General features: G+C 37.6%; 1 protein-coding gene across 1 annotated transcript in view; it reads right to left on the bottom strand.

Annotated features, from left to right (window-relative positions):
* LOC129505323 (suppression of tumorigenicity 18 protein-like) overlaps window positions 1-26,927 on the bottom strand; it is a 115,441-nt gene that overhangs the window by 7,757 nt on the left and 80,757 nt on the right. Inside the window, exons 13-19 of the mRNA XM_055318331.1 lie at window positions 22,475-22,590; window positions 15,653-15,715; window positions 14,797-14,865; window positions 12,216-12,278; window positions 11,823-11,903; window positions 10,699-10,920; window positions 5,276-5,364 (exon numbers count right to left, since the gene is read on the bottom strand). Coding sequence (XP_055174306.1) covers window positions 5,276-5,364; window positions 10,699-10,920; window positions 11,823-11,903; window positions 12,216-12,278; window positions 14,797-14,865; window positions 15,653-15,715; window positions 22,475-22,590 — 703 coding nt within the window. The remainder of the gene's footprint in view (window positions 1-5,275; window positions 5,365-10,698; window positions 10,921-11,822; window positions 11,904-12,215; window positions 12,279-14,796; window positions 14,866-15,652; window positions 15,716-22,474; window positions 22,591-26,927) is intronic.

Below are 26,927 nucleotides of genomic sequence, written 5' to 3'. Positions count from 1 at the left end.
TCCCATCCCTAGGTACACACTTGAGACAAACACAAGCACACAGGGAGGTACGCACAAGATGAACATAGTGCATGGCACAGCAGCCCTGGAAACCTAGAAATACACCGCCCGCCCACCAAAATGACACGGATGACTCTCACCAATAACATGGTGAAAAATGTAAGCCCTGAAAGTTTACATCAAGCTTGATAAAGCAGGTGGCCGTTTTGTGGGTACTTAACTGCTTCGTTATAAGTATCTAACTACCTAAATAGAAGTGAGCCATGCATGCATCGATGAAGAGTGTATGTCACAAGATTGATCTAATATTGGGCTTTGAGATCCAATGAAGAAAAAAAGCAAACCAAAAACTAAGATCTAGGTATTTTAGTACCTAGATCAACTTGAATATGAGTCAACAGTGTGACACAGCTCCTAAGAAAACAATAAACAATGGCCTAGCACCACACTAGTGGATCTATAATACCCAGGACACAGGATTTATTCTGAACTGGCCGGCTGAATCTGGGGAACTGTATTGCATTCTGAGCACCAAGTCTTGTAGTTGTTATCCTACCATAGGATCTTCTCTCAGATGAGTGCGATCTCAATCCCAGACTTGTTTCTGACAGCACCAGGGAGCATGGGTTATCAGTCAAACAGGCATTCTTAGTGCTATCAGCATTTGAAATGTTTCTGGTTTGAACAAATGAAAACTTCTATTGCTCTCTTTGCTAAATTGTTTTTCCTTTCTATTTCTTTGCAATAAAATTCCACATTGGAGGATGATATTTTCTTACGTGATATCTGGTAAGGCAGACAATAAGCAAGGAATCACTGATAAAATATGAAGAACCATGAAAGGAACAAGCAGGGTATATTGAGAACCCTCGCTGGAAAGCCTCTTTTGATCTAAGACTTTACTGACACAGTGAAAAGGCAGGCATGAATGCATCAATGAACAGCTTGGGATTGAGTTGGACTGAAGATCCCAGAGGAGAGAGTAGAGAGCACAGAGGCCTGGGGTGGGAAGGGAATGGGAATTCTGCTCCCAAGACTGTAAGAAGGCCCTTTTGAGTGAAAGCACAGTGAATGAGGGAACAGGTCTTGGGGGACCTCACAAAGAGCCTGAGTTCATTCTCCGTGCAAGTGAAGAATTTTAAGCAGGGAAGTTGATGTGATCTGGTTGACTTTTCAAAAGCATAACTCAGTTCTGAGTGGAGAATGAGGTGAGAGGGAGAGAGAGCAGAAACCAGAAGACTGGTTAAGAGATTATCGCTGGGGTCCTGGCTTGTCTGATGGTCCTTTGCCCCACGGCAGTGAAAGTAGTGTTAATAGAATTCAACTCAACATATGCTTTGTAGGTGGGATCTGCAGTGCTTGTGATGAATGGGAGGAAGGGGATGACAGAAGGGAGGAATCAAGGAAGACTACTCTTTCTGCTTGAGCAGCTGGGCAACTAGTGGCATTTCTGGGATGAGAGAGCCTACAGGAGCAGCCTTTCCTTCCAGCAGGAAAATCAAGAGTTTAATTTTGGCTGTTAAGTCGTGGATGCTTGTGAGAAGACTCGAGAGCTCAGGTTCTTGGTACTGAGCTCTAGTTAGGATTTACGTTCCCCTGGCGTCCAATGTTAGTGATGACACTCAAGCCTCTTGATCAAGATGGGGCCATTTGGAAGATGCTTGAGAACAAAAGGTACCTAGAAGCCTGGGGGAAGGTATAGTCATGAAATGAGACCTCAAATAAGAAATATGTGACCGGATCTAACACATAATAGGCACTCAATAAATTCTCATGCAATTAATGAGTAAGTGAACTATGTTTTCATTATGATTTCTGGGATTTGGGGAGATATTTTATTTTATTTTGGGAGGGGTAGATATTTTAGCCAATCTCTTTGTAATTTTTTTCCATGAATACATTACCTTATCTATTTCCATCAATCTATCTGCCAACCTCCTCTCAATACATTGTCTTTAAGAGCCTCCATCACTGAGTGGAACTGAGAGGATGCACTTTGAATTTCACATTGTACTTGAAAATATTAACTCATTTGATTCTCTTAAGGATCCCAAGAGGCAGATACACTTATTACCACACTTTATAGATGGGAAAGCCAAGACATGAAGAAGTTAAGGAATAAGCAATAGAGCTGGGATTCAAAACACAAGCTCTCTGGCTCTAGAATATGTTATCTTAACCATTATAATGCTACCTTTACTCATGGATATTTAATCTGATTTGAAATTATCAATTAAATGTGTACACTAAAGTTCCTTGACAGATACATACACAATAGAATAAAGAGTAGAAGCAGAGTGCTGGGTTAGACTAGACAGTATTGTTGACCAAGGAAACCATATAAAATTTTCACTAAATATTTTAGTAGGACTATTTCAGTGGCCCTGTTTCTTTATAGGGTGTACCTATTTAAAAGCAAGGGAATATGCTTTCTTTACTCAGTACAGATCTATGCCTAATATACATAATTAGGGATTACATAATTTATAATAATACTTCATGTTCTGTATAAATTTATAAGGGATGTATATACTTGTATGCTCAATTTATAAAGGGCTGTAAGTAGTTAGACAGTGTTCTATCCAGAAAAGAATAATGTATTACAATATTTAGACCATGGAACTTTGCCACAGGGAAAGAACTAGAAGGGTCTACTAAATATAAGAACATATACAAAGGTCAACCATTATAACTTTTACTTGTCCCACAAAGAACAGAAAAGCAAGCAGTCATTCATGTACAGATGTTTGAATTTTATTATCAAGGAGAATACTAATGGTCTTTAAGAAATTAGCATGAAAAAAATTTAATTATGGCAAGGATGGAGAAGATAAATTCTTCTAAAATAAATGTAAACGTTTTTGGTGTAGACTTTCCATGTTTTAACTGGTTTGTAGGTCAAATTCTCCTAACATGTTATGTAATCCAACCAACTGCCTGAATGATTTGTACTTATTTTAACCTAATATAGCACACCAAGACATTTAAAGTCGTATGCACTTTATTGCAATTTGATTGCTTTTTAGGGCCTGGGGAATATTAGGTTACACCTGCTTTAAAAATCATCCAGGGAACCATGGCTGTGTCCAAGCTTTAAAGTAGGAGACTATGGGCTGGCACATCATTAAAGACCTCACATGACTCTAGGGCCTCCCTGACCCTCCACTGACCACTGACCTGAACTCAGGTGGATTATTCTTTAGACACAAGTCATTGTAGGTTCTCAGGCTTTAGATGAGCATTAGCCCCTTGCTCCTCAGATTATGAAAACATGTACTTTTCCAGTTTCCTGAGTCATTTAGAATAAATGCACTTCAGACCCTAGTCAATGTGGTCCAGCCATCTTGCTGCTGCTTCATGTCCTATGAAAGCTCAGCTGAAGATACTCAATTTATAAAGTACCCTTTGAAGGATGTGTGTGCAGTCCAGCTGCTCCCAAGTTACTATCACCATCTATCAGCTGTGCGCACGCAGCCCATATATCTCACTGGCACTCCGTAAAACTTCACTGTAGTTTGCTATACTGCCAACAGCTCACCACCTTGTTCTCTTTATTAGGAACAGCCTGTGATTTCTATTATATTTACTGTTAATGGTGTTACTGGTGTTCTTATAATGAAGATCCATAAGAAATATTTTCTTCATGCACTCAGTTCCAGAGAAAGTTTTACTCTGAATTTACTCACTGACAGTGTCTCATAATGATTACATTCTCCTTTTGCTTTGGCGTCTAAAAAGCTGAAAGTCAAATCTGAGATTCCTTCTTACCCACTGTGAAATGGCTTGCTTCACACATTCCTTCTATTATCCTCAGGCTTCTCCCACTTTGCCTTCTTATCTTTGATATCCTTTTGTCTCATTTTTTAAAAAGGTATTTTTACTTATTTATGAGAGAGAGAGAGAGAGAGAGAGAGAGAGAGAGAGAGAGGCAAAGACACAGGCAGTGGGAGAAGCAGGCTCCATGCAGGGAGCCTGATGCGGGACTCAATCCTAGGACCCCAGGATCACACCCTGGGCTGAAGGCAGGTGCCAAACTGCTGAGCCACTCAGGGATCCCTTTTTTGCCTCATTTTTTGAATTAACTTCTAAGTAGCTTTTTCTAAATGTAACATTGCACCCCCCATCATTTAAATAGTGCTTGAAATAAGGTGACAAATAAATAAATAAATATTAAATTGTGCCAGTTTCACAGAAAAAGTTCTAAGAGGCGGTTGAGAAGTGGAGAATATTTCCAAGGAACAATGAAAACATCTAGAGAAAGCACTTTAACTTAGCATTTAAATGTTGGGAAGAATGTCCAACACAGTCCCGAACCTCTAACTTTTTTTATTCCTCCTCCACAGGCAAATTGACCCCCTTCATCTCTTAGTGGTGGCCCCCAAGGAGCCACTTGAAGTATGCATCTGGCAACAGATGAAAGCCTCACAAGGGAAAGAGTAGGAAGCTCAAAAGTGCTTCCCTCCCTCAGATACTGTATACCTTCTTTTTAAAAAAAATTATAGGCAAATTAAAAATACTGGGCAATACTTTCAAAGAAAGTATAAATGGTTACCTCATTCCAGTTATGTGTCAAAGATCCATCAAATAAATCTTCCAAAGCATAACAATGCTTTGCCATTGTTTCTAGACACTTTAGGGTGGTGTTCTAAGGAAACAACACTTCCCTGAGACGGTATTGATGAGAAGTCTTAGGAAAAGAACTCAAGAATCAAAAGAAAATTGGAAGATCCAAAGCTCAGAACCGCATCTATTAACTCAGAGCTCAGAAACTGCATCTATTAACTTTGATAAGGCATGGACACTAGGGAAATATGTAGGGAAATATAGATATAAATTTAAATAATCCAGATTCGTCATAAAAATATCATTTTGAGGATGAAACAAAATTTAAGGACTCAAAGATCAATGCCAAAAACTGTAATTTGGCAGAAGGCTTACACCAGGAACACACACATACCTACACACACATACTCATGCTCATGCAAAACTGGTCATTTTGAGGACTGAAGGACAAAAGTTCAGCCTGTGTGTCTTAATCCCTTGAATAACACTGCTTGATTCTCTGTGTTGGAGATAGTTATGAGAAAGGAAGGAAAAAACCCAAGTAATTGTTTTTTAGATGAAGTTATAGTTTTAGTTCAAATTTAAGGAAAGTGTCCTTCTTATACATTAAAACTGCACTTCCCTTATAGAGAATAATGTGGCATGTGAATGCTTTGGGGAACTATGGCTGAGACCTTGGTAAGGATGGCAACCTCCAGCCCTGTGCTCTTACCGCCAGTTGCTTTGAGCTTGATGGTCATTAGTTCTTCTGAGACCTTGCCCTTTTTGATGGCTTGTGCATTTAGAGGACATCCAGATAGGCTGTGAGAATAGAAATTATACCAATGTGTGAAATGCATATGATTTCTTCTTTTTAACACATTACTTCTTACAAAAATTAAGGTTTTCTACTCACCACTTACTAAGTCTTTGTCTATTAATTACACTATAATCTGTAGTCTCTTTGTAGAAATAACATAATATTTATGAAAATGAAAGCAAAGGCTCTCAGATAATGTAATAATGTTTTGGGTTTTTGTTCTTTAAATCAAAATTCAAATAGCTGCTGCTGTTATCATTTAATTAATCTTGTTAAAATGTTACCATTCTGCATTCATGTAAGTGCCTTTTTTAGGAGTGGTTACTTTATTTTCTGTAAATGCAAAATGATACATATATGTTACAAATAAGAATTGTTCCAAACTAGTCAAAACTCTGAATGATAAAGCAATATCTAGTTCTTCTTGTTTTTTATGTACTGTAGTCTGATCTTTACAGAATGACTTAAATTAACACAAACCCAATATAACATGACCCCAAATAATACAAGCTCAAAAGTAAAAATAAACAGGTGTATCACATACTGTTTGGGGATGGGAATGTTTCTAATTTATTCTCTAACTTTTTAGACATTATTTTTCACTAAAAATTCTCTACCCTGAAAGGAGAATGAGAGGAAACACTATAAATATAATCAGATATAATACACCTGTGGATGGTGTATTGCCCTGCAGTGGGGTTTACACCTTTTCCTTAATATTGTGCTCTTCAGCTATGCTTCCTTTTTTTAATGTCATCTGTTTTATTTAAATTGCACCAAAATGATAATGACAACATTGAACAAAACTTGTTTGCTGTAATTCATGATGAGATGATTTTGTTGTTCTAAGCAACCATTAATTCTTGTGCAATTTTGTTGTATTTTTGGATACAGTTTTTAAATATCATTAAAAACTGTCACAATCAGCCACTTAGAATATTTTTTCCCACAGAAATTTGGTTGCAATTCATGTACAAACAATCATTTTCAATCCAAACATTAGGACACTTGGCAAAGTGAAAAGAAATGTTTCTGAAGCATGGTCCTCAATAAATGTTTGCTACATGAATGTGTTTTTTCAAAAGATTTATTGATTTATTTTGAGGGGGAGGGGCGAGAGAGAGACTGAGAGAGAGAGAGAATCCTAAGCAGACTCCATACTGAGCTCGGAGCCAGATATGGGGCTCAATCTCATGACTCTGAGATTATGAGCTGAGCTGAAACCAAGAGTCGGTTGTTTAACCAACTGTGCCACCCAGGCACCCCATGAATGTATTTTTAAGTGAATTCAAAGTTATTCTATATGAAGATTATATGAAATCCAAAATAATAGGCATATAATACTATATAAAAAAAGAAGGCTATGTGGTTTGCCAGAATTTTATAAATTAGGAAATATTTAACAAAGGAAAATAAAATAATGAAAAAGTTCAAACACAATGATGAGTCAGATCTATTTTGTAAGCTTCTTGCTGTGAAGTATGGTCTGTATAAATTTCATTATTGTTTTTCTTCTGAAAAGTTTGCACAAGTCTGTCTTGTTTTATGTCACATAGTGTATTCTCAGAAAATGGTCATTAACAGGATTAATACTTCATTGGTAAGGTGGATTTAAAGTGAACTGTAGTGAGTCAGTTGGTTGAGTGTCCATCTCTTGATTTCCGCTCCGGCCATGATCTCAGGGTTGTGGAACTGAGCCCTACAAGGGCTCCGTGCTCAGTGGGGAGCCTGCTTGGGATTCTCTCTCTCCCTTTTTTTCTCTTCTTCCTTCCCCACCCCTCCCTCCTCACCCCATTACTCTCTCTTTCTCCCTCAAATAAAATAAATATATCTTAAAAAAACACAAAAGTAACCAGTAGTAAGTCCACTTGTCAGGTAATGGTAAGGCTATTCATAGCTCAGAACTTTTCTTCTCAACAAGCTGCTTTTTTCCAACAACAAGGCAATAAATTGCCCTGTTGGAACACAGTGGTGAGGAGAGCTAGCAAAGGGTTCAGAGCTGTGGGACTTAGAACCAAAGGGTATAGTCAAGTTATGAAAGTGAAGATATGGTTTCAAAATGTCCCTTGATAGTTTGTATCTTCCAATATAGTTACATCTTCCAAACTATAGTTTGGAAACAAATCTTAAGTCTGAAAAAATTGGAAGTGAAAATATTATAAAAAGTCATGCTTCCTTTTGAGGATGACCACGTTGTCCATGGAGCTTCAGTCTGCTGCTCAGGAAAAGCTGGAGGTTGGCTGGGGTGTCACTGTCAAAGTTAAGGCTTCTTATTGCAAAAGCAGGAAAAAATGTGTCATGGTTTTTATCAATTTGCAATTTTACTGCACTTAATGCCAATTTTAGACCATATCTTCATCTGCCTTTCTAAAGCGAAATAGTAGGTGATACAATTTATATGGATATCACTCTTTATATTTAAAAGTCTTCAAAAAAATACCCCTCAAAAACGGCAGTTATGGCACAGCACTGAATGAGGTCTACTTGTCACCTAGAAGTTCTGGCTCTAAACCTACAAAGATCTTGTGTGTGTGCTTTAATATAAAAGCATTTGTCTTCTCAGACTGCCTTTTTGTCAAAGTAGAAGTCTGTCATGCAACACTTAAAGCACAGTTTTAAAATAATTAGTCTGTAAATATGATGCTGATGCAAATGCATGGATCAAATCACTCTTCATCATCCTCTAAGCTAAGTTTTGTTATTTTTCCCATTTGCTGCAGGTTGGAATGAGAAAAATTACAAAACTGACCTCTGAATAGCTGGGGAAAGACTTTGAGTCTGGCACACAGCAAGACCCACTGAACGCCAAGGATGTGGACAGGCAGGTGCTCACTACGGGGGCTCTCTGGTCCCAATGCGGTGTGCAAGGGCAGCTCCTGAACTTCCCTGTGCTTGTGCTCTTCTGTCAATGGAGGATAATTGTACTACCTCTGTAGTGCACAGGGTTTGGTAAGGATTAAAGGAATAAACCACCTAAGGTACTTAGTACAGTGTTCTCTACTGGAACAGAGCGTGCCCTGAATAGATGTTAGCTATTGTCAGTGATAGAAAAGAGTGCTGAACAGCATCAGGGATTTGAGGGCCAAATGCAGAATGTATAAAAGTGTATCATAGGTTAAGTTGTGCTCTTTCAGCATAAGGCATTCCTACCTTAATGAATTATTAACGAATTATTGCATATATACACATATGTTGATATAATTTTTATGAAAGGGAAAGGAAGTAGTCTGGGTTCGACACCATTATGTGCCAGACTATAAGCTTGGCATTTTATTACACTATTTCATCGCATTCTACATATAGTAAAGAGAAGCATTCCACCTTAAAGAGGATATCCCAGAGTGAATTCAGTCTCTTAAACCCTTCAAGTAGCAAGAGAACTCTCTAGTGAAGAACAGTGAAATCTGAATTACTCACTTGTTTTAACATATAATTATTTCCTTTTTCCTGGAAAATAGTACCTTGGCATTAATGTGGAAGCCTAATTTTTTAACTCTTAATATTCTTTTTCTTATTATAAAACAGGTAATATGTACGTAGATATATACGGTGCATATTTGCAGTTTAAAAATATTCTCAAGGTGAACACCTTTACCCTCAACCATAAACATATCTGAAGCTCCCCATGCCTTCAACAATTGTCCTTCTTGCCCCCAGTTAGAACCATGCCTTGAATTGTAGGTCAACGGTTCCCTCGCTTTTTAAAATGAAATTTTGCTACTTGTTTTTAACTTTCTGGAAACAGAAGTATGTCATACATGTTCTTTGGCAATTCTTTTCCACTCAGCACTGTTCTAAAATTCACTCAGGACACATCTTCATTGTCACTGCTGCGTGACAGCCCCCTATGCAGATACCACTGTTTCCTTGCACACTTAGTGGGTATGTGGGTTGTTCCCGGAGTGGACTTAGCAGAGTGATGCTACCACAGACATTCTGCGACATGTCTCTGGGCTCCAGTGTGCAGGAGACTCTCTGAGGCATCATCTTGACAGCTCAGCATCTGGGGGGCAGGGCATGTTCATTTGCTCTTTTGCAACTTGACTCCTTAAAGGCACTCTGCGACCTGGAGTGTCTCTACCAATTACTTTTCCGCCCCTAGTGAGAGCCCCTGCTGCTCTGATCCTCACCAAGCCTTAGTGTCATCATATAAAACCTCATGATTTTTAAAGATAGTTCTGTTGTTGCCGACTGAGGGATGTGCTCATCATAGTCCAGCATTAATATTTCATTGTCAGTGTTAACATGGAGATTACTGAGTCCATGATAAGAAAGTAAAGCTACTGTGCAGTTAATATGCCATTAGGCACACTTGATTTGTGACTGTCATTCCCGAATATGAAATGAGGCTACAAACTCAGAATAAAACAATGTGTGCTGTCGTGAACATGACCATGCATTTGAAAATCAAAAAATAAACCACTTAAAAAATGTAGGTTTTCTCGATAAGCAGATGCGGCTGTATATCCACTTGAGACATCAATTCCTGAGACGCTTACATTTCTGAAGCCATTGATATGTATCTTTAAAGTCAAACAAGATATAGAATGTCCCAGTTTTGCTCAGTGCATACTGCTCACAAGCAAAGCACCAGGGCTCACCAAAGCCTCATGGGATTTTAAATCCGCATCATGCACAGGGGCCAGAAGACTAGCAGGGGCCTCCTCGATTGGAGAGGTGTGTAGTGAATCTCTAGCGCCTTTTCTTTAGGTAGAATGTGAACCAAAAAGCTGGACTAAGATCAGTGTTCCCAACAAAGGACTCCACTGAAATCCACGACACTCAGTGATAAAGGAATTAAGTCATTGTGAAACTATAAAGGGTTTTCTAAATCTCTCTCATCCTGTCGTATACTTAGTAGTCACTGTGTCATTCTCTTTCTGGCTGCTGAGGATGAGTCACATCTCCCCAGAAGCAAAATAACTACAATTTGGCCTGAAATTGAGCCAGTCTATGAGAGGGAGGGACATAAATATGTAAAGAGAAAGTTTACAATTGCACTACATAATAGAGTAAATATCACCACTTGAAATTGAAGTGAACCATTAAAAGACTAAACCATTAAAAAATAGCAGCATAAGCAAATTTGAGAATACAAAAAACAAATGCAGTTTCTATAGCACTTGAAAACTGTGTAGTAAATTTTTGGAAACAGAGGAAATAGCATTTTTCATTCTTCAAAGGAGTCAACCATCTATCTGGCAAGACTCGCTGCAACCTCTAAAGTGCTATGATGAGTGAACTCAAGGAGGGATTCCCCCCTCAACCCAAAGACATTGAGGTGACACACAATCACAAAAATCACAACACAACAAAAGGCAGAAAACGAATGTTACCTTCTATGGGTGACAAAAACATTATTTACATGGCCCAGCCCATTGCAGCCAGGCAAGGGACAGTGTGGCAGCTCTTGTTTGTTCAGTTTCCAGGAGAGGGGGGCCCCATTGAGAGGATTCTCCTTCTGTCTCTTGGCAGCCAGGGGACAGCCAGAAGCAGTGCGGTGGGATGTGTATTTACCTGATATGTGACCTTGGCCGTCACACCCTATCACAGGACATCTAGAGAGACACACAGAGACATTACCAGCTGGGAGACAGCCAGATAGCTCAGGCAAAGCACTGTGGCGAGGTGAATAAGAAGGCAGTGGCAATTCCATACCATACAGAAGGCAACTGGTGGAATTGAAGAATTTTTTAAAATGCCACTACAACCAGCAAAACAGCATTATATTAGCAGAAATAGTGGTCCACAGGCCAGAGCTAAGCAAGGTTTGCGCATTATCTCACACAATCTTCCCTGCAAACCCACTGGGCAGAGAGTTTACTATCTCATTTATTAGTGGGGAAAGTGAGGCTTATAGAGCTTAGGTAACTTGTCACCCATTTTACAAGAAGTGGAGTCAAGTTCATGCCCACACGTTTAGCTCTAGAGCCAACCACATAGGCACATAGGCACATAGGCACTGCCTCCAACCAAAGACCACGGGTATAAGATGTTAACTGTGTTGCCCCACATTACATAGCCCCTTGCCCATAGAACTGGAATGTTGGTTTGTAAATGTCTAAAAAATGCATTTAGAAATGCTGTAGAGCAAAAATTTAAGATAAAATTTCACCTTAACGAAAATTAAAGTTTTTTTGGAAACACTGCCATACTTGTCATGCTTGTACTTCCATCATGCTGTTCTTCTTTAAAACAATTGGAAAAAGTATAAACTTTTTGTGGTTTTTTTTTTTGCATTATCAAAGAACTGCATACACAAAGCTAGGAATAAGACAATTTTCTCAAGCTCTTAGACTCTCTGCTGCTTCAATAGTCCTTGCATTTAATGGGGAACCTCCCCTCGCCCCCCACCAACCTCAATCAATGCTCAGTTGCATCTCAACCAATGCCCCCCTGCTTGACCAACAAGCTACATCTGGCCACACCTCAACTGCCACACCTCAACTGTCACACTCACTTGAGTTCAGGGTCTTCTTTTTCTTCCTTTGTAGGAGTCATTTTGACACCACCTTTCCTGGCACGAGGGCAGCCGGACAAACTAAGTATGTAGACAACAAAGAACAAAACCAAACCACATGATCTCACTGGCCATTGCTGGGGACATTCTGCTTTCCCTACTTCAGAAATGGAATTGGTCCATGGGGTGCTTGGGTGGTTCAGTCAGTTAAGTGTCTTCCTTCTGTTCAGGTCATAATTCCAGGGTCCTAGGATCAAGCCTCATATCAGGCTCCCTGCTTAGCGAGGAGTCTGCTTCTCCCTCTCTCTCCGTCCCTCCCCCACAAATCCCCACTTGTGCTCTCTGCTTTCTCTCTCAAATAAAAAAAAAAAAAAGAAATGAAATTGATCTTACCTTCTGTGGGAAGCATAGTTTCCAGTCACGTGCCCTGAACCATCACAACCTGGGGTTGGACACCTGGAAAATGAAAGAACAGAGTGTGCGGGCCATGTAGTTATAGTGGAGGGAAGGCGGTCATGATACATTCAAATAGAACTAAACGGAATGAGTTGCTTTTTGTGGAACTCTTTTTCCTCAAATATAATGAGTTTTTGGCTAAGAATACATTTTTTTAAGAAAATGTTAAGGTAGATAACTCCTGTGTAATGCTTAGGAGACAGTGTGTTAGTTTCTACCCTACCTGCGTTTTTTCTTCATTTTAAATTTTATTTCGGAAGGAACCTGAAATTTGGTCCACGACCTACTACCAGCCTTCTGTCTATATCATAAAAAGTTTTCCTTTTTCTGCTTAAGAAGAAAAGTTTTCCAAATTGTTTTTGTGCACAATTTATTTTCTTTGATTTGCTCCACTACCACAATAATCCATTAAATGCAGATGAACAAGAGTGGTATGTGCGAGCTCCAGAGACTTGGCACATTACTATAGTTGCCAAAGAACCTAAGTCATTTGCACCTGGTCTGTTCTGCCTCATGGACCAACTTAAATGGCCTTTTGGAAAATCTACCAATTGCTATTATCAACAATCAACTGCTAAATTTGGAATGAAAAGGGGAAAAGAGGAAGGGGAATCCAATTCTACTTGGAATGCTGAATAGGAATAGGCTTCAAAATACACTTGAAAGTAAAAACTGATATAACTTCTCACTATTTGTCACAGAGGCTGTTTTAAAACGTTTGCTTTTCTGAAGGTTCTTGTGCACATTATTTTTGTTACTATTTCACTATATGTTCACCCTGATTCAGATTTCTACCCAAACAGGAGAATAATAATAATAATAATAATAATAATATCATTCATTTTCTTAAACTCTAACCCACTGAACTTGTATGAAAATGCTTTTATATCCAATCCTGATAGAACATGGAGAGTAAATGCTTTTTCTTCCAACAAAATTTAAAATCTCATGCATCTCTGCAGGCTAACCCGAGAAATCTGCATTGCACCTTTAACCAACCATTTAAAGATAGAGTTTGTATTCTATATGGCAGGAGAGAATTCAATGCTGGTCTTTTTCTATTAACATTTCTCATAAAATAGTGGTTTACTAGCATATCGCAATTATAAACAAATCTGTGCAAATAAACTTGCTTTGAAATTCTACTTGAGTATCTAAGCAATAGGTCAATAAAATGTCTTTTTCTTTTTTCTATGGAAAAAACCTAAAGAGGTTATTTATCAGATGGCTGTATAAAACATGTAAATACTGAATATTGCTATAGAACTTCTCAATCTACATGTATTCAAAGTGTTATCAACATTTTTTTCTAGAAATAATGTTTAGAGAAAATAAGAGAACCAATAGCTATTATTAAGGCATGGAAATGTACAAGTTTAGAACAATTGAGTAAGATTGAATAATAAGCGCTGAGTAAGATAAGTAAGTCTGATTGAGTAAGGCTGCCTGGCGACTTCTCCCTTTTCAATCTGTTAGTCATGTCTTGACCTAACATTCTTATATTTCAGCCTAGAAAAATGGCAATCTATAGCATGATTTCCAGGATCTATACTGACACAATCAACTGTACTTTACATATTGAATGTGAGAAAAGTTGCATATTTCATAGTTCCTTTTACTATTTCTGGTATTAAAATTTCCGTTTCATATCTGTTTAAAATCACATTCACATCTTCTTTCATAAACTTATTCTTTGTAATTTTTAGAGAAAGAATTTTAAACAAGCTAGAAAATGGAAAGACTAACAAAATATTGAGAAAATGAAAGATCTGAAATTTTACTTGTGATTTAGACCTCAGTGTTGGTTCTGCTACTTACACAAATATTATTTTATCATTAGACATAGTAATCCTCATTTTTCTTAAAATATTATTATTTGCAAATATTTCATTAAGTTTGCCTAATGTTATTGCTTATCTTTTCTAAATTTATGCCCTATTATATTTTAAAGGGTATAAGGTAGGTTATGACTTTTTATTACCTATATGTAATATAACAAGATGCAAAAAAAGTGAGAAATTTGGAATAAAGAAGAGAAGAATAGGAAAAATAAAATCAATAAGTAGAAGTTAATATACACATGGCTTTGAGATCCTGTAGACTCGGTTGGGTACTGAAAGTGAAAGATAGTCACAGGATTCAAAATTCCTATAAAGTAAAATATTATACTGTTTACTTAAAATTAGATGATGAAAGTGCTTTGCCACACTTCATGGGTCTGATTTAGAGTATAAATTCTGATATCAGCAGAAAAAAAGAATTATATTCAATTATTCCATTGTTACTTTAAAAAATGTTATAAAGGAAAAAATCCCCAAAGCAAGCAAATGAATTAAATTAAATTAAATTACACCGAGGTTGTTTTTAGTCATTTGACCTTTGTGGTAAAAGAATGCATTGGTTATAATTTGGTTAGTCATGATTTAGTACTTGTTAGTGAAGACCCACATGGGTCTTGAACGAGGGGAGTCCTAACACAGCTGAGGAAGAGCTAGGAGTTCATGATTCCAATACTTACTTAAGCTCCTGAGAGTTAGCAGCCATGAGGGATTTAAGAGTCTTATCTGCTAAAGGACATCCAGAAACACTAAAGAGGGATGAGAAAAACAAAAACAAAACACACAACACTGACATATACAGATCAAACTCCAATGGTATCTTGAGTTTGTGAACATATGCTAAATTTACTGGTGACCAGCAAATGGGAAAAATATAACTAGATTATAATCTGACTTTGCTACTCTAACCAGTCTGGGCTTGTGGGCACTTCAATTATTTCTCATAGACTCAAGTTTGCTATTTTATCAAATGAAGGGTTTTAACCCAATGAGACTCCTCAACTCTAGAATTCAGGGATACAATGATTACCGATTTGGAGTGCATTTCCACTGCACACCAAGGAGTGATGTCTTAAAAGTTTAATTGGTGCCCAAAGGGAAAGCAAATCACACCAATGAAGAAGGTAAGTGGAAAGATTAAACACAGCTTTTTTTGCACTGTTTAACATCTTGACCTGCTGTTTGCCCAGGGCTGAGGATGCCACACCCCACAAAGTGGTCAACCCAAGTCATGCTACTATCTTATCTTGGTTTCACTTGAGTCCTAAAGCTAGACAGAGCCAAAGCCCTAACATAAACTCTGTCTTTTGGCTTATAACCTGCACAATAGGATCAGAAAACTTTTTGACCAAAAATCATGACTTCTATACCATAGAAATAAAAAGCCAGATGATTTAAATTAGCTTTATTGATGAGGGAAAAAACTCCAAAGCCCCAACTAACCCACTCCTCAATTCCAGATCCAGATAGTATCTTCCTAGAATGGGTGAGAATGAATATTTACATTAGAATAAGATATTGTAGGCTATTAGGTACCTGCGATGGGATGCATAGTTTCCTGTGACATGGCCACTTCCATCACATCCTGGCGTTGGACAGCTGAGTCAATAAAAAAATATAGATTTAAAGTCAAGTGCTTCTCACAGATTCATTTGCTCTATCTATAGGTTATGAGGTAGCTTCTCTTTTCGAGATCAGTTAGCACAGCACAGGACACGCAAGAGCTAGTGAACCAAGGATTTATGTTATCTAAGAACCAGCAGACCAGCTAGAAAAAAACTGGCATGATCTGAAGGTATTTGTTTTCAAGATCATATTGATTCTCAGACTCAAATCATGCAGGAAAGTGATGCTAAAATATATGCCCCAGTGATGTTGTAAGCCAACAAACAATGATGTTTTGTTTCTTTGAAAATATAAATGTTATAAACCTGTGTTTTATAATGAGAGTGGCTCTTAGGAATACTGGAACCAATTATATAACATATTCAGAAAGGAATTTCTGTGAGTTTGAGGGTTTTTTTTTTTTTTAAGTAGACTCCATGCCCGGTGTGGAGCCCAATGCCCAGCGTTGAGTCCAATGTGGGGCTTGAACTCACAACACTGAGATCAAGACCTGACATGAGACCAAGAGTCGAATGCTTAACCAACTGAGCCACTCAGGTGCCCCAGGGATTTTTGTGAGTTCTATAAAGAAGGTCATCACAGTAACTTAGTATGTATTTTAGAAACTATCTGAAAAAGAAAATCTTTGAAAATACTACATATACTGGAAAGGTAAACTAATATTTTAGATGGGAAAGTTGCTGACAATATAGAAACCGATAAGAAATTTAGTTATTAAAGCTTGGGATCGATTTTATCCAAACCTTGAAACCATCATAGACAATTGCTAATTAACCACCAAAGCAGTAGGCTCTCCAGGCCATCTGCCAAAGACCAGAGTCTGTATTGGCGCACTCCATTGTATCTCAGAAGCTGGTCACATTCCGTGCATCTTATGTGTGTCTTAAAAATAATATAAGAAGATTCACTTCCGTAGTTAATAGATTCCTTCATTTCTCAGTCATTTATTTTCCTCTAATGCTGCTCGAAAGTCACTTATCTGTAGTAAGCAGATTGACCCCAGCCTACTCAGCGCTATTTGTGGTGGTGTTAAAGGAAAAATCAGCTACCTCATGCTGCCTGAAGTGAAGGCTTATCCATATGTGTAGAATACAGAGATCACCCCTTGGAAGGTACATTTAGAAATAGATGGCCAACATCCAAGATTTTCTGAAATGTCACCTTAGGTTTTGTTTTGTTTTCCTGTGAGCTACTTTCTATCATCCTCAGGTAATCTAAAGAAACTATATGAGTGGGCAGCCCCGGTGGCCCAGTGGTTTAGCACCGCCTGCAACCCAGGGTGTGATCCTGGAGACCTGGGATCGAGTCCCACGTCGGGCTCCCTGCATGGAGCCTGCTTATCCCTCTGCCTATGTCTCTGCCTCTCTCTCTCTCCTCCCTGTGCATTCTCATGAATAAATAAATAAAATCTTAAAAAAAAGAAACTATATGAGTTAGAGCATTTCCATCTCTCAGAGAGATATTTGATTTTTTAGGGCTCAATCCAAGCTGAATTTACCTGGCTCTTCCCCACCCCTCTCTCTAGATGGGATATTAGAAAGATGTGGTAGCTATACATACATGTAAACAAGTAAAGAAAAAAAACAGTGATTAACATTTGAGCTCAGTTATCTTGCAAATACCATTCACCCACTAAATGGAGAAACACTCTGTTCTGAACACTATACAATTGTAATATTCAGAGCATGAGAGATCTGTTGTAATTGCCTGGGAATCCCCGTTTCAGAAATACATGGCCACCTAGTGTGCAAAAACAGCACTGCATTTTATTTTATTTTATTTTATTTTATTTTATTTTATTTTATTTTATTTATTTTATTTTATTTTATTTTATTATTAAATTTTATTTATATTTTTTAATTACTCCTATCAATACTGCTGGGAGAGGCAAAGATGCCAATGAGTTCTAAATCAGGATAAGTAATAAAGTATGCATTTAATTAGCTGCTAATTACTTTTTTTTTAAGTTTGGTGGTTTAAAGAGATCAAGGAATAAAGAAAGAACTGGAGACAGCGTTGTTCTGGGAAAAGCTCTTGTTTCAGATTCTGATACAAATTACAAATTTTCAATGAATAATCTTACCCAATTACATGTACCCATAGGAGCTTGGTGAAACATTCTGAGTTGGTTTGCAAATGAAAGTATTAACATTTAGAGAAAGGAAACAAGCTAGTTAGTTCCTTCAGTAAGTGGCCCTCAAACTCTAAGAAAATTTATTCTAATCAACGACATTAAAAACTCTTATTTTGCAAACAGTTTCTGATAATCAATTAAAGTACATTTATCTGTTAGAAACATAAAGCAAAAGATAATTTTTAAAAAAGATGAAACTATAGAGTATTAAGACTTTTATAAAACCAGTCTATTAGCACAGGTACATTAAGACCAGCAGTATCCATTGAAGCACTCATCTGTCTGGAAAATTAGGAAAGAACCGCGATGTCTCTAGAGTTAATTTTCTAAGAATTCATGATTAGATTATATTTCAAACACTGGTCCAATGTTTTTAGAATCCTTCCTCTTTTGTATTTGCTTTGTCCCAGTGAGAAGTGTCCATCACAAAATAATCTCACTTCATGTCTCTGTTCAAAATGGTAATGCAGGTTAATTAATTTTGTACATGACATTTAGTTAGGAATGATTCTCACAATTTCCAAAAATCTACCTTCAAAGGATGAAAATTTGCCTTGTTTGAAGATACTCAAAATTCTATGAGGTAACAAAATCCATACAAAGATTTTAAAAACTTGAGTGGTAGCTCCACAAGGGAGTAAGTGAAGAGCTAATCCCACGTCACCTCTTGGGAGAAACAGTGTTTGGCGAAATGGAAGCTCTAGTGTATTTGGTACTACATTCGCCATGTCGCTCCAGCCACTGAGTCTCAGGTGAACATTAAACTCATAAGAGAACCTGATATTTTACCCAGTGATGTTTGCCTATGGAATCCACAAAGAATGAAGTCTAAGACTATGTAAGAATCAGTCACATGTCAACACAATAAACCAGTGCTGCCCTAGCAAAACTGTCTTTGAGCACTTTCTATGTGCAAGGCCTGTAACAGCATTTGAGATGTGTTCCCTGCTCCTAACTCACTGTTCATGTAGCTGGGAAAGTGAGGGGCAGTATAGCGAATACTATACATACGAGATGGTATGGATGTAGGAGAAAACAAAATCAATGAAAGAACACCTTTGGCCTCCTGGTGCCTCCACTCTAGTGGGGAAGGAAGACAACAGAGAATACAGGCAAGCAAAATGTGTGAGTGGATTAGAAGGTGATAAATACTGAGGGACAACTGGAGATCTGTCAAAAGGGGATAGGAATGTCAGGACTGGGGGACTGGTGGTGATAAGTAGCCAGGAAGACCCCTCAGGTAAGTGGCACTTGAGAGAAGAGCTGAGGGAGGATGAGGACATATGGCACCCTGCTGAGGTCTGTCGCAGAAGGAATCACAACAGTGAGGCCCCGAAGCCTTAGAGGAAAAGAGAAGAGGTGGCTGGTGAAGAGTGAGGGGCAGGGTCTTGCGGAGAGGGGAGAGATCATTCCCTGTGGCCATTGGAAGTGGGTCCAGAGGTAACGCAGGCCTGGGAGTCCTTGGAGTCCAGATGGTTCTAACACTGAGAACTAAAGAACTGAGTGTAGACAGTGGAGAGAAGAGGTTCTGGGACTGAACTCTGAGACATTCTATCTTTGGAAGGCTGCCCAGGAGTCTAGGCAGGTGAGGTGAGAAACTGTGCTAAGATGTGGTATCCTAGAAGCCAGGTGCAGAAGATAGAGGAGGAAGTGATCAGCTCTGTCAAGTAGGGTCAAGAGGACCAAGAAACCACACACAGATGGATTCTCTGGAGAAATTAAGGATGATACCAGTGGAATGATGAGATGAAAGCCTGTCTTGGAGAAATTCAGGGAGATACGGAGACACACTTTCTTGAGGAGGTTAGCTACAACAGGAAGAAGAGACGGGGGATTGAGGTGAAAGCCAGTTAGGAGAGGGTCTTTAATTTTTTAATTAGAAAAATTGAAACATAACTTTTATACTGAGGGATTCAGAAGACGCTGGTGTCTAAAAGGAAGGATTACTTTTTGCTAGAATCTCTCGTTGATTGGCAGCTTTGAATATATTTGTGTATGAATATACTTTAATATTTCACCATTTACACACAGAAAACGTTTTTCTGCATGTCACTTGCTCCCTCACTTACTCATGTGAAACACCACCCAGCCAGGACTATATGCTTGCTAAGGTTATAAATGTAGAAAAGCAACAGTTCCTGTCTTGTGTTTGCCTAAAACACCTCCTGCCCCCTCCTCCCTCACCGTCTCTCCTGATAACTCTACTCCCTTGCCTGATAACTGGAGGTGAGGTGGAGAAGGAACCTAGGAGAGCCTGCCATCCTGACAACGCCCAGGCCAACTTGTATCCATGAGGGATTTGTGTGAATCACACTCTAAATTCTAATGACCCACAGTCATAGATCTTCAAGGTTTAAAAAAATAGGGCCACGCAACTGATCTAAATGCACAATCTTCATTATTATCCTTGTAGAAATGTGGTGGCAACACCTGCGCTGTCCCAGCACACGTTTCTCTGAATTTCCCCACCTTGGACTCCCTTCCCAGCCTCCATTACTTTTTAAGACTTATTTTCCAAATATTTATCCAGTATTTTCTTAACCTATTTGAACTTACAGTACAAATCAATAATATCAGATGCCCAGTTTGGGAAAAAAGAAGCTTTTTGCTCCCATGGCAATCATTTTTCTTAGTTGTCCTCCTGCGTCTTCGAACAGCCTCATTTCTGTGTTCTTTGTAGGCTTCCTCTTTGCCTCTCAAGGGCATGTGGGGATGTGTGTCCTCAAGGCCTCAGAGTGTTCTACGCCTTTCTTTCTATACTTTCTCTAGCCTCATGATCTCATTTCTGAGTCTGTACATCAGTGTTTTATTCTGTCTATATCAATGTTTTAGATGACTTTCCTGACATAGTCCAAGAGTGTATCCAGCTTCAGAGTGATTCTGCACACTGTTCTTAAAGCACCGTGTCATTAATTCACTTTTCTTTTTAAGCACCCATGGCTTGCTCATGCAAGACCTGCAACCAGGCAGTTTTCCCAGGGCTCCAGCCTGCTTGACTTCATGCCTGCACTCTCTCTCTCTCCAGGTCCTACTGGTTCTTAGGGCTCAGCTCAGAGTTCCTGCTCCAGAAAAGTTGTCCCTGCTACTGGAAAACTTGTCCCTTCTTCTGGCCTTTACTGAAGTTTTAACTAGTACTTACTGCCATTGGGTGCCCTGGTCTTTAAACTCTTGTGAGTCACAGAACCCTTTGGGAAGGTGATGAAATCCATAAACTCCTTTACCCAAATAATAATTTGCATTAAGCATTATAAAGTTCATAGACTCCCTGAAGCACTGACTTGGACCTTTTTGGGTCAGAAGTTGTCAGATTAAGAACTTATCAAAACATAAACATTTCCTCAACTCATTCATCCAATCCAGAGCAACATTCTCTATCCCTAGACCCATTTCCTTCAAGGTGCTTTCCAGAAGGGCAGACATATGCCTAGTACATAGTAGGCATGCAAAAAATAGTTACTGAATAAATTAACAACTGTTCCACTGCCACAGAGAGAATAGCTAGACCCAACTAGTCCTAAAAAGATGTGATCCTTAAGATCCTTAAGAATGGATTCTGGGTCTTTCACTCCATCATCACAACTGACTTTATAGTATCACTGAACTCATCATCATGAAAAATGTTAACTGATTTTTAACAGAATCCCAAAATTAAATGGAAAAATTCCACTCCAAAAAGAAAAAGCTGGCCTCTGCTTTCAAGGAGAATCTCGGAGTCCATGATAGAGGTTATATCTATAGGTAGTAGGTTTTTTTTATCATCCTTATGCTAACAATATCATAATTATGTTATGGAAAGAAACATTAACTTGCTAATAGATTTTAGGGACTTCCAATTTACTGCAGAATCAAAAAGAAAATGGCTGCCATCTGTACCTCAAACACATGTAAAATTTTAAAAATTTCAACATAATAATTAAGTTCTAATTGTGATTAGTTTCTCAAAAAATTTCAATAGAGGCATGAATCAATGTACTTCCCAATTAAGAAAAATGTTTATGCCTTTACTGGGCAAAATGCAATAATCTTGCTTAGAATACTATGTCCTAATGGTCTATGCCACAAGCATTAATAATTGTCACACTATGAAAACACATTATCCACTAGGCATTTCATATTCTTATAGATTTTTTCCTTAGATTATCACAATACCATGAGATGACTATTGATAGCTCTTCTTTATATTTAACAAATGAGGTTCAAATGAGTTTGAAAACTATATTTAAAGCCATGAGACTAGTAAACAGTACTATGGAGATGCTGCAGTTCAGCCTGACTCAATGGAGCAGAGCACAGTGGAACGTTCTGATTAGCCAAACAGAACAAAACACATAAACATTTCTAATTGTTTTATATTGTTTTTGTTTTTTTCAGTCATCCCTTAGCCTGAAATCATGTCACGTACACTTTTTTCCCCATAATCCTCTAAATTTTAAGCATAAATTTAGGTATGTATCGAACATTTAACTATTGACTGGTTGAAATTGCCCTAAAACACTCCTCAAGTCAGCTACTTAAACCAGGATATTACTACTTAAAATTATGAACTTGAGTCTCCTAATTCTAGAATCTCACAGAATATGCCATTGAAGATTGCTTACGTGATTAGTTCTTTTTTGAGATCTCTTGCATGGAGCTTGGGTTTAGGACTTGGTATGGAGGCCTCTCCAGGAAACTTTTTTTCCTCTAAATTTTCTAGAGAGCTCACTGGGTCTTTCTGGAAGAAAAAAAATATAGAAGTATAGAAGGCATTAGGGCATCCTGGAAAGACAACTGTATTTGAAGTCATCAGGGTAGAATTTGAGTTTTAGCTTAACAACTTAGCCAATATTCTTCACAGGATTTGTACACAAAATTAATAAGGTGATAAGTATAAGGTTATATCCTAATTAATTATTATGGACCTCTACCCTTGGTGAAGAATAAAAAAATTATAATTCATAGGGACATATTTAAAAGTTCACATTTTGGCAAGTATAACTACAGAGGCATTTCTTGAGCTATATAACTAATACATTTCAGATTTTATTATATAATGAATATTTCCTAGAGAACATAAGAATAGTTCTTTATATACATAGCAGCCATTGGTAAAACAAAATAAATATTGCAAAAGTGAGCCACAAGGTTTTTTTTTTGAATCACAAGTTTTTAAACAAAAAAAGAATAAGTAAATTTAGGCTAACAAATGTCCTTTCTAATATACAAATAATTAACATTTAAATTGTTTGTTTAAATATATAATAAGCGGTCCACAATATTTAGCCATTGAATTTGATTCTTCTGGATAATTGCTTTTATTCTCACATCACTTCCTATTTTAAGCTATCTCTTTTGCTAAGTTGGTATCGTTTAGTCATTGGATGAAATTTCTTGCTGAATGATCACTAATTTTTGTGGCCTTCTTCTGAGCTTAATACTGATCTTGATTTCATAAGGAAGACTTAGTAATCCTTTCAAATAATTTATTTACTTTTACCTGATATATTATCTTACATAAGACTAATGATGGTATTCCTCAATTACATAATTAGCTTATTTTCATTTTAAGCTTATATCTAGTAAATATAATACTTTCTGGATTTAAAATGAAATCAGATTAGCTAATATAGAAAACTATAGAAATTATTCTAATTCTCAAAAGTACTGAGCTCTTTAAAATGAGATAACTATTTTGAAGTTTTCAAGGTAAGTCTCTTTTAAATCAAATGGACACAAAAATGCGATGGCAAAACATAATTTTAATAATCCTATGTCTACACTCAAAATCAATGGAAAAGAATGTCCCTAGGTTTTCCTAACCAAGGAAAAATTCTATACCTTTATCTCAGTCATAAAAGTAAGTGTAATTTTTTAAATTAATTACTTGGATAACAATTCAACCGTTTTCCACAAACCCTATAGTGGTAAGTACATTGGTAAACTATTTCAAGTAAAGCTATCTTTAGGCCAAATTAATAAAATCTGGCTTGGTACAATTTCTTTCGTCATATTATTTAGAAGTCAAAGTTCTCATTTTTTAAAATTGATATACGTAAAAATAGTAGGAGATAACAATACACCACTTAAAAATAAGGAGAATGGGTCTTGATTATAATTGCCCTCTAAGGTAGAAAGAGAAGTACCACTTTGATGAGACTTCCATGGAATCTATAGCAAAATAGATGGATGGTGCTTATCCTTTTCAAGTTTTATAATATAAATGTCTAACATGAAGTAATTCCTAATTATAAGACCCTAAACCTTGTAATGCCACCATCTATTCCATTTGGTGCTACCTGGATTCTACCCAGGTAGTGTTTCCCACTACAATTTATAAATGTCTTGGCTTTTTGAAAGTAGATACAAATGCTAAATCCAATATTGTCTCAGTGTGGAGCAACATTTGTTTTTCTGTTTAGATGCTGATTTTTTTTTAATGGCATACAGTGAAAAAGAGCCTTTTATTATTTTCTCTATGATAAAATTAAGTATTCCTAAAGGCATTACATTTATAGGTGAATATATAAAATTTGGCTGCTGAATCTATACATTATTGAAGACAAAGGAATACATGATTTTGAAGGAAATTATCAATTATGAAAATTTAAGTTATTATTATTACTAAAATGTATATAAAATAATGCTTGCAGAATATATTGCATTTAATTTGGTATAGTAACATATGGTAATGTTTTAATAGAATAATTTTATTGGATATGGCCTTTAAAATATTTTGTGTTCTTGTAATAACTATGGAATCCTACGCATGCAATTACATTATGAAATAATTGTCTTTCCGCTTTTCTTCGCTCAGCATTCTACCCCAAGAGACCTGCAGAGAGCATATGTGCTAAAATATAGGTGACCATCACTGAAAGGATTCTTAATTTTGTTGCACAATCTATTAGATAAATTTTTAAATAGCACTGGGTAAAAAATAAGCCAATGTCATTTGGAAGAAATTTTTTCAAAATTTAAAATGTAATTTTAAAAATAATAATTTTATCCTGTGGACAGTGAGAAAGAATTTGGCATAGATATATTGTGTTTAGAAAGTATACGGATGCAATGAAATTCCTTTAATGTACAGATGGAAGTTTATATTGATTTCAGTAAAGACCAGAACATAATGGTAACATGAATAACAGATAATAGCATCTGGCACTTTTAACATTTTAAGCCCTGAAATCTTTGGAGAACTGACAGTTGAATGGAACTGACAGCCCTAGTTATTTCTCAGCACTTTCCTTTCGAGATTTTTTGAGTTTTTTCCAGATTCAGGAATTTTTTTTTTTTAGGGGGCATCTGGACAGGCTATTTCACTGAGAGAGACAGACAATATTTTCTGAAAATTACCACCAAAATTAAGCAACTGTTGTGCATATGAACTAGATAACAATGAATTAGAAATAATCACTCCATTTCTGGTTGTGTGCATGAGTGTGTGTGTGTGTGTGTGTGTGTGTGTGTGTGTACGTATATGTGAGTGTCGTGTGGGATAGGGGTGGAGGTGCCAATGTCAAATCTGGAGCTGACCATCACCTGATCTTCAAACATTCACAGTCTGTTGCCTGGGCTAAGTGCAGCATCCAGGCGGAGCTCACCAGAAAAGACAGGAATGGACCAGTTCCTGTGACAGGTTTGTGTCGTTGTGTCCAGTAGATCAGGGTCAGGGCAAGTTTGGTTCTGCTGCCCTGAGAAGCACTATAAACCATTGTTAGGTCTCCCACGCCTCGCCAAGAACCATTTCTTTTTCATTTTCTTTTTCCCTTCCCTTTCTAGTTGTCCTCAATATTCCCTAGCTGCCACCACTTTTTGATGGGCGGTTTAAGATTTTCCTTCTTTCTGTTCTCTCCCTTCTCTTTTTTCATTTTAGTGAAGACCAGGCCCACTTCTTAATTTCTACATGACCAAGGACCAACAATTTAACCTCCTTGAGCCTCAATTTTTCTCCTCCCAAAACTTGGACAATAATCCTGCTTTTCATTCTGCTTTTGTTAGGACAAGAGACACTGTATAAAGATTGCTTACCTTTATTCTTACTGAACTCAGTGTCTCTCTTCACAATGAGGACATTGAATACAACCTATTTTTTTCAAATTAATAACTATCAAGTATCACAGTTCTCATTTATAAGATTCAGAACAGGGCAATAAGCAGTGTCTATTTGTAGATTACCTCAGCACAGACGAAAGCACAAAGAAGAAGGGGTGAGAAGCCGTCTTAGGAGTTACAGTGCTTCAGAAGCACTTTTGTGGGAGTGTGTCCCCATCAGGTATAGTTTCCCTCAGCAATGAATCACTCAGGGCCAGCTCACTGTGACAATAAAAATTAAGCTTAAAAAATATTTTGCCGGGACGCCTGAATGGCTCAGTTGGTTAAGCTTGGAACTCTTGATTTAGGCTCAGGGTGTGATCTCAGGGTGATGAGATCAAACCCAGCATGGGGCTCTGTGCTGGGTGTGGAGTTTGCTTAAGATTGTCTCTTTCCGATGAATGGATAAAGAAGATGTGGTCTATGTATACAATGGACCATGTATACTCAGCCACGAGAAACGACAAATACCCACCATTTGCTTCGACGTGGATGGACCTGGAGGGTATTATGCTGAGTGAAGTAAGTCAATCAGAGAAGGACAAACATTATATGGCCTAATTCATTTGGGGAATATATAAAAATTAGCGAAAAGGAATAAAGGGAAAGGAGAGAAAATGAGTGAAAATATCAGTGAGGGTGACAAAACATGAGAGACACCTAAATCTGGGAAATGAACAAGGGGTAGTGGAAGGGGAGGTGGGTGGGGGGTTGGGGTGACTGGGTGATGGGCACAGAGGGGGACACCTGGCGGGATGAGCACTGAGTGTTATGCTATATGTTGGCAAATTGAACCCCAATAAAAAAATTTTTAAAAAGATTGTCTCTTTCCCTCTCCCTCAACCCTCCCCCCTTTCAAACTCACTCATGCACACTTTCTCTAAAAATTTGTCAATCAAGCCTAGGGCAAGCACTTTGACTCTAAGAACTCACTTAACATCTTTAAAGTCCTCTTTTGGCAGTCTTAGTGACACTGAA

Source organism: Nyctereutes procyonoides, unplaced genomic scaffold (genome assembly GCF_905146905.1).
Source record: "Nyctereutes procyonoides isolate TBG_1078 unplaced genomic scaffold, NYPRO_anot_genome, whole genome shotgun sequence".
Taxonomy (NCBI): Eukaryota; Metazoa; Chordata; class Mammalia; order Carnivora; family Canidae; genus Nyctereutes; species Nyctereutes procyonoides.
The sequence above is the reverse complement of the archived record's forward strand: the minus strand, read 5'-3'. Positions and strand labels throughout refer to the sequence as shown.